The sequence below is a fragment of the Aristolochia californica genome, unplaced genomic scaffold (genome assembly GCF_029961685.1).
Source record: "Aristolochia californica isolate CCGP_79_NKW_82.1479 unplaced genomic scaffold, dmAriCali1.0.hap1 SCAF_12, whole genome shotgun sequence".
Lineage (NCBI taxonomy): Eukaryota > Viridiplantae > Streptophyta > Magnoliopsida > Piperales > Aristolochiaceae > Aristolochia > Aristolochia californica.
Window position 1 is genome coordinate 29,327,075 of NW_027181793.1, and position 16,136 is coordinate 29,343,210.

At 43.5% G+C, this 16,136-nt stretch overlaps 3 protein-coding genes across 3 annotated transcripts; all 3 read right to left on the minus strand.

The window, feature by feature from the left end:
• Positions 1-1,310: 1,310 nt before the first annotated feature.
• Positions 1,311-2,475, minus strand: LOC137946301 (protein MIZU-KUSSEI 1-like). Its single transcript, XM_068792540.1, has one exon. It carries the CDS (start codon positions 2,296-2,298, stop codon positions 1,615-1,617), a length of 684 nt encoding a protein of 227 aa, XP_068648641.1. The 5' UTR covers positions 2,299-2,475; the 3' UTR covers positions 1,311-1,614.
• Positions 2,476-6,147: 3,672 nt separating this feature from the next.
• Positions 6,148-7,135, minus strand: LOC137946937 (uncharacterized). The gene has a single exon (XM_068793223.1). It carries the CDS (start codon positions 6,948-6,950, stop codon positions 6,396-6,398), a length of 555 nt encoding a protein of 184 aa, XP_068649324.1. The 5' UTR covers positions 6,951-7,135; the 3' UTR covers positions 6,148-6,395.
• Positions 7,136-12,692: 5,557 nt separating this feature from the next.
• Positions 12,693-15,099, minus strand: LOC137946540 (protein RGF1 INDUCIBLE TRANSCRIPTION FACTOR 1-like). Its single transcript, XM_068792882.1, has 5 exons — positions 15,008-15,099; positions 14,754-14,838; positions 14,460-14,660; positions 14,139-14,354; positions 12,693-13,372 (listed from the first exon to the last, which is right to left on the minus strand). Exons 2-5 carry the CDS (start codon positions 14,754-14,756, stop codon positions 13,064-13,066), a joined length of 729 nt encoding a protein of 242 aa, XP_068648983.1. The 5' UTR covers positions 14,757-14,838; positions 15,008-15,099; the 3' UTR covers positions 12,693-13,063.
• Between the last annotated feature and the right edge of the window lie 1,037 nt (positions 15,100-16,136).

Consider the following 16,136-nt stretch of genomic DNA (forward strand, 5'->3'; position numbering starts at 1 on the left):
AACTTGTTTACTAAGACAGAAGCATTAGCCTGAACAGACTGAATCAGCCATTGCAATAGATAGAACATGTATGACCTGAATGGAAGCCACTGTAATAGTTCCAAAGGCAACCCATAGTATAGGGGTATAGGGGCTCTTGGCTGGTGAATCAGCATCCTGTTCATGCCTAATTCAGGGCTTTCTTTAATTTGTTGGAGTTTCTAAGAAGGTGGCAATACGGTTAGAGCTACAAATTGGTGTAGGGGTCTACCAACATTCTCTTTACACATCAAACCCCTTAGTGCTTCGAATCCTCGATCGATTGCACAATGAGAATCGTTGTGCCAATGTGGATATTTCATGGCCTGACGTCTGTATAACTTTTCCTCAAAAAGTTTGCCACGGAGTGATGTAAGGCCCCTTCTTTGTCTTGCCCCCTTCTCCAATCTAATCAAATGAAACATATTCCAAGTGGTCGACACTCCTGTGTAGATCTAGTGGTCGCACAATTGGCCTAGTTATACGTAAGGAGGAGGATTCCCCTCTCTTAAAATCTCTATCACAATGATCGTCTCCGAGGCTTGTGATTATCCATTATGGCGGTAGGGGGGAGGGGAGGCTGGACAAGAATAGCCACTTCATTTCAAATCATGTCTTCCAGTGGTTAGTGCCATCCTGGGTCCGTGATGAATTTCATCGAATGCTTCGTGTGCATGTCTTCTTCCGAAATCATTCCTCTCCGAGAACTATTTTTCCCTTTGTTAAAAAAAGTTTATCAAACGTGAGCTGCCTCTTTAAAAATAGCAGGAGGACGACACCAACAAAAGAACCATGTCGAGCTGGAAACCACAACCCTGGTCGTGGACTTTTAAGACTATTGGGTACACTCATTATTGAAAACTAAAAGGGAAGAGTCAATGGTCGACAGTAGACCATGAGCATTAACGACATTTCTATAATCCCTCTTGTCCCTACAGATTTGAGTTGACCCGACCAACATATTTCATACTTTTCGTCACCGGAGGTGCACAGCAAACGAACGATGAATAATCCCCCCCCCAGGCGAGCCGTCCTGCCCGACATTGTTCCTAAATAATAGTGGAAACGCCTCGTCAGTCGTCCCTTCGATGGTGTGTGCCTTCCGTCTTGACGAATTATGGAATGAAATCCTCTGCTTTTCATTCTATTGATGTTTCTATTTTTTTTTTTTTTTCACAAACTCATCGTTTTGCTCTCTAATTAATGCTCGCTCATGGCACAGATAGCATAATCTGAAACTTACCGTGTGAGTTGTGTTAATGAGGTTGCTTTGTACATCAATTACTGAGCAATTACTTGCCAAGTCTTAAAGAGATAAATATCAGAGAGGAGAAAGGGAGTTGTTTTGCACACTAATTACCTAGCTGTTCCTTGAGAAGTCTTAAGCAGATAAATATTAAAGAGAACGGAAGAGGCCAGACATGAATTGATGAAGAGGAGTTTTAATCTTTACAGTGAAGAGATGAAGAGAAGCATATTTTGCAATCCCATATAGTACAAAGTTTTTTTTTTTTTTTTTCTTTTTCTTGTCTGACTACAAAGCTACAGGCTCTCCTCACAAATAGCTTAATTTGGTACATACACACTCCATCCCTGTCATGACCGCAGGAAGAATATACTGAGCTCCTGTCCAGAACTCCCGACCGGATTGATCATGTGAAAAGACTCGGAATCGAGCGAGCCAGTAACTCGCTCAAAATTGGCCCTGAGGTACATCAGGTCTCCATCCCCCGACTTGGACTCGCCGGGAACAAGCCCGGCGCCGACTGACAGAGACTGCATAAGCTTGAACACGGCCGCATCAGCTTCTGTCATTTGTCGGCGCACGGCGAAGCCCACCTTCCTTCCGTTGCAGTACATGGTCCATACTGGGACCGAGAAGAGAGAACCGGAAGAAGAACGGGAGCGTGAGCGGTCACACTCAAGAGCGATTCTGAGAAGACCGTACTGCATCTCTCGGGCGAGGTAGGCGGTGGGGACTGCGAATTCGAGGAGGAGGAGGGGGGAGGATTTGGCTCTAGAGTCCTCGTGGAGGCAGAAGCTGACTCGTCCCTTGCGGTAGCCGAAGAAGGTGCCGGTGACGGTGGAGGCATGGGTAGATTCAGCGTCAGAGTCGGCGGAGTCTGCGACAGAGGGCTGGAATCCGCAGCAGGGGACCATGCACTCGACGAGGGAACGGAAAGATCGTCGGAACCGAACGTCCTTACCGCACTCCACCGCCGTGGCCGTGTCTATTATGTGCAGAGGACCTCTCTGGTTTCCCAAATCTATCATCCTCATCTTGGTTACGTTACGTGTAAGGACTGGGAATTGAAAAGAAACTGAAGACTAGAGACGGTTAGATTTTGGTATTAACTGCGGGGAGAGAGTGTGAAGGGAGGAGGGAGGAACAGTTGGGACTAGTAGGAAACGAGGGAAGAGGCTTTAAATAGGAGGGGAGTGTCGAATGATGGGTGAGAGTGGAGAGAGGGAGAGGAATATATGTAATCGTGCGTGGGGCGAGGAATCACGGGCAATAATTCTACCCACGAGGGGGTGTGGGTCAGGGTGTTGGGAGGAATTGGCTGGCGCGCGTGAGGGCGAAAGCGAGTTCGGGCACTGACGGAGGAACATTACTAGTTGCAGTGTTCTACACATGTCGCCTGAGTTTCATGTAACGTCCTAAGTGAGATGTGTGCGTTTCGTCAGAGAAGAATCTATTCTTTTCGACATCGTTTTGCAAGCTTCAGCTGTGCCTATCTATCATCTACTTCCCTCGTACTGTGAATATATATATCACCAGTTGAAGAACGTAACTCACGAACTTGGGATAATTAAGTCAATCTGACCTAAGCGAGCTGTATTCTGCAGAGTACAAAAGTACCAGTTTTCACAGTTCGTCAAGTGCCCACTGTAGATAACATGCCATGGCACCATGCTACAGGTGATCAGAGGAGATGCGTTCCAGTAAGGTAAGAAAATTCCTATCCCGTGGTTCCAGCTTTGGTTACTTGCTGTTTGTTTTCGGATTTGTAAGACAACAGGGTGGTCCATCCTCTTCACTTTCGCCGGCCCTATGGCTTTTGCATCTGTCCTTTTTTTTCTTTTTTTCAGTTTGGTTTTTATTTGTACGAAGCAGTGGAATTATGTCTCTCTGATCAAGTAGGTATAATTCTGCAAGGGGGGCCGGGGACATGAAAACAGTGTAGCAGACGCTTTGCGAGAAATTTTGGACAAGAAAATGTCCTTTCGTGGGGAAGACGGTGATGGCATAGCGCGATGATGGGGACTAGTCGGGCGTGGCTCTATCCGTTTCAGACCTATAGCCATGGTAAAGTTTAAATTGGAATGAAAAAAAAAAAAAAAAAGCCCTTTTTTCTGCTACAAAACTCAGAGAAAAAAAAAAGTATAAAGAGAACCTCCCTCCTGTGGCTGTGGTCCTTCCCTCTCACTCCATAGCCCTTAGCCACATATTGCAGCCATCGGAGGCCATAATCACTAGAGTGGTTGTGCATCGCTTTACCATCGACCAAAAAAAATAAATCAGCAGAGAACTGTGAGACAAATATTCTACAATCCTAAGCCACCAGCTCTCAATTCCATTCTCCGAAGTCTCTTTGTATCCTATCATCTTCAGCTGTGGGTATCTTGTCTGCACAGGTGCGACAGCGACTGGGTGCCCGTCCTGTATTATCTTCATGGTTTAACGATCTCTTATCGTCGATATGCTCTGCGTTTCTGCTGAGTCTGAACTCTTAAAGATGCACCTAATACAAGATCAGAGAATATCAAATTTCTATTTGTATTTTGTCCTGAACGAGCAAATCTTATTTGCATGATTTTGATGGTCATCACCGCGGAACAGAAAACAAATGATAAGGTTTCACCCAATTTGAATATTTTAGCGACGTTGGGGGTGAAGCAATCATAGCAGAAAGAGCACGAGATAGAATAAACGAAATTGAAAAGAAAAGAGAAACTCGTGAATCATGATATCGGCTTCACCAAGGCCTAGGTTTTCTCACGCTCACTCCCCCTTGCTTCTGTGTTTTTAATATATTTATACTTGCCCACCAAGATTTCTCTTTCATGGCGTGTGCTCGGCTTGTAGAGAGACCCTCCCCTGTTTTTGTTTGGGCACCGAGAAAGAAACAAAATTGTAATGCATTTACCTCTCGGAGAAGACCGGTTTTCTCTCCTGTCTCTTGCATGAGAATTAATTTCTTAGTTATAGGTACATTGTGCGCAATCATTTGCTTCGGGACTGGACCTGCTCATGAGCACCATCGAATCTGGAGTTGAATATTTGATATAGATTTAGCGTCAGGAATGTAATCCATGAGTATATTCTTTCTTTAATTAATATCAATATCCTAATCAAAGCAAGGGTTTGGAAGCTTTCGTTATCAAAGATAAAGCTCCTGCTGGTGTGCAAGGAATTCAAAGAAAACAACTTCAACTTCTGATTTAATAATCTCCTTCTCATGCTCTTATGATTTGGCTTAGCACTTTGAATAATGCCTTTCCATTAGGCATTAGTTTGGGGGGGGGGTGAAATCATTAGTTTATTACTGAACACCACCCATGAAAAGCCTTTCCATTAGGCTTTAGAAGAGAATCATCATCAACCTGGAATCGAACAACAGCCTAGTGGACTGACTAACATCTCAGAGAGGGAAAAGAAGAAAAGCTTATAAGAAGACGGATAAAACTATAACCCATTCTAGAAGAAGGTGGTGCACCAGCCGGTGTCCATCTAGATTTGACAGATATTCAAGACAGATTCCTTTATGCTGGCAGCAGAGAATGCAATCATATTAACCATTTTACAACTCAGAAAATGAAATGCGTCTGGAAGAGTACGTCAAGATGAACAATTTACGAGCTGATGAGGCCAACCGCTAAATGTTACCGACGACCAAGGTCAGATCTTCATCGGAGAAAGCCAGATTCACTAACAACATTCATTCCGTACCAATGGGCAGATCGATCGGAAGGGCAGATGTGTGTCCCGGTAGTGAAACTGACGTTGTCGCTGTAGTGTAGCACAAGGTAACGAGGCAGGGATAAGATTTTTTTAGGGCCGGAGGCAGCGACAGGAATGGCGTCCCTCTGGCCAAGGAAGCAAGATAGCAACCGAACACGGCTCATGTTACTGAAGTTGCTATTTCATTTGTTTGGATTTTTTTGGACACATCCACGTGGTAGCCCAGAGGCTGTAGCCGTGTGAGACATTTCTGAATATGCTATTACTCTTGTCCACATTCCCGCGCATTTTGACGCACCTTATTGAACGCTTTTGCCAAAAAGTTCGATTAATTCGTTTGAGACAAAAAGCCCGATAAGCCACGTTACTTGACTAGGGCGCTCCTAAACTTAGCAGTCCACAAATTTTAAATGGGCCTCCAATAATGGCAAAGTGGGCCTAGTTTATTGCAATTATTGGAGGCCTAATCCAAAAACTTCTATCTATCTAGTATCTGAAAATAGCATAGAACTGGACGAGTTGGAAGTGCTATCTGACTTGTAATTTTTTTCTATTTAATAAAAAAATGTTTTAAAACATTGCGGTATACTAGGAAGAAAACTCTTTCCATGGTGATCTCATAAATCTTCCGAGGCAAAGTTGGGTGAAACGTGAAGATTACCGGTGACAGCAACCTCAAAAGTCTGTTGTGGAGGGAGACTTTGAGGTGCATCATTTTGGTTGTTAGGGTACGTGGGGAACGGCTCATCTTTGGTAGGTAGCATCACCATTACTTTGATCGGTCACATAACGCTTAGTTGACAAATCTCACAATGGTAGATGTTAGTGATGTTACGTCCACCAAGTGGCTGTCCGCTGTCCGCGCATGCCGCGAGTCGGACCGTACTTGTTGTTAAGACTTGAGTAGCTGTGGTTCATGCAGAACCGAGATTTGACCGCGCATGTAACTGACGAACTTTGAGTTTCTTCACATTTCTTTTCGCCATGGTGCATGACAAATATAAATTCGACTTTGCCCCTTGGTAAATGGAATTGACGACTAAACTCTGTTTCTGCTCCCTGGGTTCGCAAAACACAAACGAGGACTGTGAATCTCTGATTCGGCTGTCTGTACAACTTTTCTGTCTATTCAATCACATTAACAAGAAATGCACGAACGAAGACAGTTTTAAATGTATTTACAAAATCCAGTTCTTACTGGTTAAACCAATCTTCTTTCTTTTTATATTTACAGGAGTTGCGAAAAAACAAAAACGACTATCAGAAAGAAAAAAAAAAAAAAAAATACAATGTAGGGTGGCAAAAAACCTAAAAGAAAACAAAAAAACATACCAAGAAAAATGAAAAGGCTAACGCGACGTCTTCTCTTTTATCCTCATCCACTTATTGTTTTGTGTCTGATTGCCTCAATTTACTCCGTAACAGTTCCTTCGTAAATGGTACCCAACCTCATCCGGAAAGATCGAATCGCCAATTTGGCTCGTCTCGACGCACTTCTCTGCAGCTTTCTCACGGACCCCGATCTCGTAATCGTCGGGGCGACAGTCTTCTCCAATTTCTTAAACCCATCGTCTCCATCTCCGATAGGTTCGCTTACATCCAGCACGGGCGAGACTCTATACTTCTTTCGCCGACCCTTGCCCTTGGAGCCTTCAGCCAGGGCCACGCTGGCCTTGACAGCCAGGGCCGCCATATCGGAAGCGGTGAGAGGGTATTGTAGTTTGTTCATGGGAAGCACGAAGTAGATCTGGCCGACCTGAAGATGGTCGTCGGAGTTTAAAGCCGGAATGTACTGGTCGAAGTAGAGCTTATCCGAGTTGCAGAGAAAGCAAGTGGAGGCTTCCAACTGGAGGACCTGAGAGACGGTAACGGGGACGGGAAATTCCCGGAGAGCGCCGTTGAAGGAGATGACCGTCGCCACCGAGAGGGTGACGGAATCTGCTTGGCTGGAGAAACAAGAACCCATATGCAAGTGAGAGACGTCGCCGTCTGTATGTTGGTGGGAGAAGGAAGGAAGGAGAAGCCAAAGGAGCGTCGGGTAAAAATGTCGGAGGGGAAGGCAGTCTCAGTTGATTATAAAGGCCCGGGATAGCCGGATAGGGAAGGAAACCACATGGGAGCCGTCATAAGCGAATTCCGTTAGTGACGTTTACGCTGTTACCTGGGGTTGTTTTGGCTTTTTTGTTTTATCATCAGCGATGACGCGGTACGCGAAGAACGGACACATCAACTAGGTTTCTCGGAAGGCGAGTTTTTCTCTTCCTAGCTTCCGCTTAGGCGTGGCGAACAAGCTTAACATGTTGGTGGAATCGGGTCGGCTTGATTTTTGCTCCTTCATTGGGCCCCCGATCCCAAATGACTGAGCTGACTCTTCTCGTTACGACTTCCGGCGCAACTTCGGTAGTTAATAGACTATTAACGGATCCTCGAAGTCGACCAAAAAACCTATTTTTAGTTCCCACGAGCTGCATTAGTTGCCTCAAACATCGTGCGCAGACCGACGGAACACCTTGGACGGCCACAGATAACGGATCGACCAGCGAGCACCACCTTGGACGGCCATGGACGCTATAGAAGAAATTGGGGACGGTTTGACTGCCAAAATGTACGCTGTTTCACTCTACATAACTAGAAAGAGTTAATGTACGCGCTCAAGTGAATTAAGTTCCTCAATAATCACAACGCGGAGGAGCACTATTCTTAAATGAAATCCAGCTTCGCTCGTGTAAACACGTCTTACCGCTGTTTCTGCTGTCCATCAAAAGTAGAAAACCACCGGAACAGAGGGTTACGTGTTGTGCTGGCTCCCTAGCCGAATTTGGGAATTACATACGATGGAAGCGAAAATTTGGGTCTACGCAGTAAAGCGAAACAGCCCATTGTTTTGTTTGATACCATGGAAGCGACTCTAAAATGTTGGGTACAGAGGGTGGAGAGCGACTCTAAAACCAATCCAACGTAAACTATTTGAGCATCGTGACTCTATTCAATCATGATTCAACATTCTCTATATGTTAGTTGCTCCCGATTGAGGGAACAATTATCTGGTCGGTTTGGTGCTTTTATTAATCTCCCGATTCGACCTTCCACTGCTCGGCGGGCTACGCTTCGGCACCGTCCAAGGGAACAATATCGCAGGCCTTTGATCTTAGACTGCCGAATCTCATGTCCCTTAATAAAAGTTCCTTAAATTGTTTTAAAAAAAAATTGTAGGTGACTTGAACTAAATAAGCACTCACGCACACGCACACGCACACTACTTGAATCATGTGAAGTTGCCATCATCATATTTCACTATCTATCAACCACAACTAAAATTTCTCGAGCAAGGGATAGGATGAAAAGTCTCATCGATTACTTTGCCCCCAAGTAGTCGATATGTTCATGCTGGGGATGTCACATTCAGCCCAGACATTACGTAGAATCAAAATAGAGTATAGAGAGGACGAAAGGTACCCTCGCAAGTAAGAAAAATAAGCTCCTCTAATGGGAGATTTTCTTACGTAGGGCTGAGCATCCCGCAACAAGTCACATTTATTCACTTAAATGGTTAGACTTTGTCCTCGAAAAGAAGCACCATCAGCAGCGTGAAAATCAAATAGGTTAATTTAAATCAAATACGTCATCGTCTGACTAACTGGAAGATGGACTTCCTTCCACAATCCCCTTGGTGTTAATGAAGCTTTCAGACTAAGCAAACAGGGAAGAAGAAGCAGCATCGTCATTCCTCAACCTGGAGACAGACGAAGGAATATTGAAATGTCATACTCTGCATAAATGTGTCATAGACTTTCTGTTTCGTTTTCTATACCCACCATGTTAATGCACCTTTCAGACTAACCAACAAGAATTTTGTACGGCACTGTCAAATTGGGGACCTCTTTTGGGATTAGCTAATCAATATTGTGGCCACGGGTAAGTGTAGGTGACCAGACCACCCGGACCATATCCGATAACAGGTCACCTTGTGGACTTTCTGAGCTTCATCATTACTCCAAAGTCTATAAATGAATGGAAGAGCGCGTAGTAGACCACGAAAATTATGTCAAAGCCGGACCACAGGTTCCGTCCCAAGCACTGGTCTAGGCTTTCAACTTGCTGATTGCTGAAGTAGTGACACATTATCGGGGGGTAAGTCTTTATCTTCTTATGCTTTACGCAACTGGATTTGAAAATCTACTTGTATGATAAGCTCATTTGGGAACGAATTTTTTTTTTTTTTTTTTTTCGCTCGAGTAAACTATTGCTCCGTAAGGGAAAGAGATCTTCACCAATTCGTGGGCTCAATCACCCAACTGGATTGCGTTCGAAACTTTCTGGAAGCATGTAGTGGCCCAGATACAAGTTTCAATCGGTTGGGTCGTTTCAGTCAGGGCGTGTTCCGAGTAGAGGAAGATTTGAACCCAAAACGCAAAAGTCTTAGCAAAAATTCGTGGCCATTTTTTCAAGAGTTCAGCAAGAATCGCAGGAAAGATAATGCTTTTTTTGTCCAATCATATAACAAGCCTGAAATTGGCTTTTGATATTTTCTTCGTATCCAGTTAAGAAATACACCGGAAAAGATATGATTCGATCCACACATCTGCTTGTCCAAGGAGACGACAAGGTTCGATGTTTGCCAAAAAAAAAGTCTCAATTGCTTTTTGCCAGTTTTAAGATGGAGGATTAGGGTCCCCAAACAGTTTTTAAAACGAGCAAAAGACTCGTTTAAGGTGCGGGATTAGGGGTTGGAACTTTTCGTAAAGTGAGAGAAAGTACAATGGCTTGAAAACACCCGGGGAACACTTTACACCATCATAAAAGCAAATAGAGGAAAAGGAAAAGGAAAAGGAAAAGGAAAAGGGACTATTGATTATTCTAATCCACTTGCAGGAATAATGGCCATTGTGCTTTGCGCAGCTTTATGTTTATCCCTCGCAAACTCCATTGTGCTTTGTACAGGAACCCAGATGACCACTCACTTCAGTTCATCTCTTCCTTTGTTTATTTATCATCTTTACGGATACATTGCTCCCCACCTCGGCTGCCATTACTGAAGCAAGCGTTGTATGTACGCGCAGGCATCTTCCTCTCTCTACTGTTTCTATCGTTTTCGTTATCTATTTCGTATCTCAATGACTCTACTCTGCTTTCCACTGTTTCTATTTACAATAATAGTCAATCGCCAAAAAAGAAAAAAAAAAAAAATATATATATATATATATACATTTTTAATGATCACTTAAGCCTAGTTATAAGATGGCATGAAAACTAGAACTGAGAATTAATGTTTCTTGATTCGAAAGTGAGTCCTAAAGAAAAAAAAAAGGCAAGCGCTAAAACAAGATTTTGCATACAAAGCCTTTGGAAGAGAATGATGACACGATACATTTCATCTTGCCGTGGTTTCTGAATTTGCTCATTCGTGTGCGTCTTCCAAGTCGTGCACAAACACCAGATAAGATTAGACACCAAGTCTTGTACTTTTTGTGAACATGGAGAGAGAAATTGAGAAAACGAGGGAGGGTTAGAGAACGGCACACAACGGGTAACTGACAGAGGGTGCGTCGGTTAGTCAACAAATCAGTTCACTTGCACAATTCCCACTCCACCGAAGTCTAATCAAGGTGGACCCGTCCAAACACTTGTGGCATCAAGTCGTTCAGTGATGCGTCCTGTTCTTTCCCTCTCCCTCACGCACCCTCTTTACTAGGTTTTGCCACGGAAGCTGGAGTGTATAATTTTTGGCAGATTAGGGACATTTTCTGAAAGACGATTGATAGAGTCTGTGTCGACACGATGCTCAACTGAGCGACGGTGTACTTTGTATCCTTGCCATCTGATAGTTTGTTTGGATAAAGAGTGCTGTTCGATTTCATTACCAGATGTCGTTGGGTTCATACATCCAGCGCAGTGCTACCGCCTTCCAGAATCAGTAGCCAAAGTAAACACACCGTCACCGTGTCTTATTCCTTTTTCTAGCTTAAGACCAAATGCTTAGTATAAATAATAGCAAAGGATGCTGCGAATGACGACTGCGCTGAGGTCCGAGCAGCGGAGTTTCGGCATTATCATCATTCAAGACTGAACCGAATACGTGTTTTTGTGTGATTTAGATAAAAAAAAAAAACACATCACATCACATACACAGGCAGCGATGTCACAAGGAAGCGGCCTTTTACTATTATCTTTTAATATCGTAACATAAACATTATGCCGAATTGTATTATTGTTGAGTCTATTGAAGAAAAACAAAAAACAATAAACAATGAAAGTCCGGGCAACATTATCCGCTAACAAGAGGTGCTGACCTCGGTACGTAGGCAAGTGGGAAACACGTGGCCGTATAGAAGAGGCAGGTGAGTTACAAGTGGAAGAACACGTGTAAACCAGGTTATAAATGCTTACGTGGCCTAGTGCGAAACGGACACCAGGTTCAACGTCCTCCGTTGCTTTTTACTACGTCACCCTCGGGCATGCTTCACATGAGACGACGACGCCCGTCGCCACCGTCTCTCTCTGTCTCTCTCTCTCTCACTTTCGACGGCTGGAGTCGTATAAATAAAAAAAAAAAATTACGAACCTCTCTTTACTCCAGTAATAAACACTTGATATTATGGCTAGAATGGCTGATGAAGAATAATTTAATATTATAAAAAACGTAGAAAGGAGCAATTGTAACTGCGGAAGCGGGTGATTCTAATTTCTGGGGTTGGAAGAGCATTCAGATTCCTTACGCCTCTCTATCAAAGGCAAAGAGGCGACGAGGCCTCCCGTCTCTTTCTATGGGCTATCGTGTTCCGTAAGGCACTTAGCGATGTGAAAGCCTTGATTTCGATTTCAATCCAGACCACCGCATCCTACTCCGCTCAACGCGACCCACCCCGAGTAATCTATGATCCGGCTCTCTCGGTCACCCACCCTCTCCACTCATTGCATTCCCCCTTCACGGACAATTAAACAATGTAATTGGCTCATCGGGTCAGCTCTTTTTAGTTTTTTAAACTTGTTTAAAACCAGAATATCAGCGTTCGACTCGCCTGTGTTTGCTCAAATGGCCGTTTCGTGAAAACCGATTTCTTCACTTCGATGAAACCATTAGTGAGACAGCTTGCGTATAAAAAAAACACCCATTCTTAAGAAGAGGGTCGTTTGAAGAACATCATAGAGTAAAATATGTTTGATCTTGTGCAGAATCGCCAGGCTAAACAACGTGCCAAGATGCCGTGCTATGGCAAAGCTATGTGACTGTGTCCAACTGCTACGCTATCACTGATATTAATTCCAGAGTTAAACAGATGGGCACGAGAAGCCAAATCATATCTCACCCTTCTTCACGAAGCACGGTATCTTCGCTGAGCCAGAAATACCGGCCCGGACACGTCTTAATGGGAATGCTAGATATACGCCCAGGGCATCGCCGAACCAGAATCAGATACCATGTGCTACCCTACTACCCCCACGTCCCTCTTTAACGGAAAGAGATAAAATAATAACTCCAACGAATAGCTTCTACCCCATAAACTGCCAATCTTGTTAAAGGCCCTCTCGTCTCTGTCCTGCATTCCCGACAAGGCAGATTTTCTTCCACAGATCAAGTAAAGCACGTCTCAGGCGCCAGAACAGTACAAAGAAGCAAACCAAGAGAAATTGTAATTATACAACATATAATGCTCCTTTATAAAAAGCTTTTATGCACATCTGCAAATACCAAAAACTACTACTACCTTTTCTGTACACATAAACGTACTGAGAAAAATAAAAGAATATATCTAACCCGGATCCCAGACGGGGGCAGGCTACAGAAGAGGCGTAAGGAACGAGGGAACAAGTTTTCAATTTCGAAAAAGTAACAACTACACTCCTCATCATCTCCTCCGGTTTCACAATCTATCTGTACAACACTAGTAGACTAGAAACTAACCAAACCAAAGCTAGGGTTTCTTCCCGTTGTCTTTCCAACCTTTCTTTGTACGATCCGTATCTTTTCTATGTATATCTTTGCACATTAATTCACAGTATATCAAGTTTATAAGTTTTTTATTTATTCTTTTTTTTCCCCTGTATTTCTTTCTGAGCAAATCCTTTATTCCATTAATTTCAAAAGGGGGCACGGTGTGGAATACCCTTTCTCCTTCTCGCATTGCGGTGATTTACGATGGGAGGAGTCGCCGGAGAAATCATGCTTGTGAAATTCCCACCCTCGTCGCTGGAGCTTGAATACTTGTCCATGGCATCCCTGTTGCCTTCTCTCGAGATGGCGACTTCGATTGAACGGTTGAACAGGGAAGTCTTGCGAAGCTTCTTCGGGGTCGACGAGTCTTCAGATTCCCACCCCATGAACGAGTCACGGCTGTGTTTAGGTCGCAACGCGAAGCTCAGCTCAGGGTCGTGTTTCATGCCACCGAGCTGAAAATGATGGGCCTTTCGGTCAATGTACATAGCCTCACATAGTGGCAAGCAGAGAAAACCCAGATACGGAGCAGGTAGAAGTCTATCGAAAAGGAGACGTAAAAGGGGAAATAAACTTCAGAGAGCGAGAAAGGCGACCCATCGAAGAGAAAAAAATAAAATAAAAAACAATATAATGTATCGCGTACGAAGTGCAATAAGAGATCATTTTCCTCATTCGTAGTCACAGCTCGCAGAAGAACACTGGTAGGGCAATTCAGCCCTTCCAAATACGGTGAGATTACAGAACCATAAAGAGGGAAAACCAATTAATTATAAACCAAAACAAACCATAGTCATACAGAATGCACAAAATTGATTGAAGATCAACAAACAAGTCTGTGAGCAGATAGAGGGAGACTTGGAAAACAAGAAACAGTAATGTTGGGAAAATCCAGGCAAACCTTGAGATTTGAGAGTCGTAAGAGACTTCCAAGTAAAAAATCTACAAAATCAAAATGGAGAATGGAAATCCTTCAGAGAGGAGGATACATTGCAAAGCAAACGATTTGAAGAAAAAGGTAAAACCGTCAAGACTGCATTAATACGAGAGAAATTGCATTAACACGAGAGAAAGTGGAACCGAATTCGATCAAGAACGGAAACGAACATACAATTAGGAATTCCTCAAGGTAAAAAAAAAAGTCAATAAACCACCGCTTCAATATAGAATAAAATAAAAGTAACGCTGGACGATAAATGGAATAGCTCTTACTGAACTCACCTTGCATCCCAGGGAGCAAAAGCGGAAAGAATCTAAAAGGCTTCGGCAGCAAATCCCGCAAGTGTTGGTCACGCCCTTTCCAGGCCTTGGCTGTGGTCTTTCATTGAGGAAAACGATCTTAGCGCTATTGATAATGTACGTCTGAACTCCCGAGATGTCCAGGAACTTTTGAACTTCCGAAACCCGTATCACATTATGGTAAGAGGACCTCCTAATCTGAATCAAGAAAAAGGAGAAAAGGCGAAAATGTAAATGTACCATCTATAGAGGAAATCAAGGGTAGATAAAATCGAGCAGAGTTAGAAGAGAGAGAATACGAGCCTGAACAATGTGATGGTCTTTGTGGTGGCTCAGACAGTAGGAACAGAGAGCGTTACCCATGCAATCCAAACAATACATGTTGCATTCGCTCTTGTTGGAATCTCCATGAATCTTGCAGGGAATGAAAAAACTCGTCTTCAGCAAAGGAACTAGCCACGAAGGACTCAAATCCTCGTTCGGCATTCGTATCATCGGACCGACCTAGAGAAAGAAAATATCAAAATAAGAACCCGCTTACGCGCGACACAATATGAAACAAGGAATCCGCTTAGGAAAACCCGAGGCTTCAACTACCATGACTTTCTTCTGCTTCGTCCTTACAACACCAATCTTCTGATGATTCTCGACAGCCAGCTTGTCCAACTATGAACAAATAAATCTGACAGGGAAAAAGAACAGTCGCATGAGAAAGATAAACAGAAAGAAAGCAGCCTCCTTTTCACCCAGTTTATATATTAGCGAAACGGAGGGAAAGAGAAAATGGAAAAGAGGAAAAAGGGGGGAAATAATCCTGAGAATTGGGTTTGAAGAAGTTCCGAAAAGTTCACCTTACGAGAAGAGTCAGAGAAACGGCGGAGCTGGGGAAAAAAGAGGCGACGGTCGGGAAGAGCAGAGAGACGGAGAGAAGAAAAAAAAACAAGAGAAAAGTGGCGGGCGTCTGAGAGGAGTGAAGGAAAAATAAAAGAGGGGGGCCGTTTGCTGAAAGAATATGTAAGGCGGTTGCAAGATATAAGGAAACGTGCCGAGGATTTTCGCCGGCCATATTTATCGACGGAAGGGTATGGGGACAGTAAACGAGATTCCATCTCCCGACCCTTCCAAGATTGTCCCATTCACTATACTGTACACACATTTAATCGGTTTCATGCGTGTGGAGCCTAAACTTAAACAGGTCAAATAGATGGCAGTCCGCAGAAGTATCCTTCCTCCAGTGATCCGCCCTAACGTCCGTTCATAATGGGCATGTTTCATTCAACTTACTCGACCCGTCCGTCAGGATTATCAATCTAAGCTTACACTTCCAGGTGGTTCACGGGATACCAAGCGCGGCAAAACCGACGTGAGCAAGCAGCTCTTCGTTTATCAGCTTGTTAAATAATAATGAACTTGCTCGAAACAGAACTATCACTACAATCGAGTCATAATCGAGAGAGCGAAGGTTTTACGATTATTTTCTTTTTCTTTTAATGTTATGCGGGTGTGCCGTATGCCTCCCTATCCTTTTTCTCTCGCTTCCTCTACGCTTGAGAATTGAAATTTTGAGATAGATAATGAAATAATAATAATAATTAGATATCGAGAAAAATAGAGTAATTCTAGTGAAAATAATAATAAAACGGTATTATCCTTGATGAAAGAAGAGAGTGCGACGTCATTTCCTCCGAAGCTTGTCCTCTTTCGGAAACAAGGGAACATATGCGCACTTGTCTGCCAGCACTGGGGTCCCGTTTCCTCAATTTGCTTCGAAGTTAAAAATCTCATTTCTTATCACCATAAAAAAGGAAAGAATTTCCGGGATTAATTACTTTGGAAATATTTACCTAGTGAATAAACATGAATTTACTAGGCTCACGGAGATGACAGATGATCCATTTACCCATTAATCGTCTGCATTGCGAATTACGATCGTGGCCCTTCAGTCAAAACGGAAACAGAATCTCTTGAAGTAAACGCATA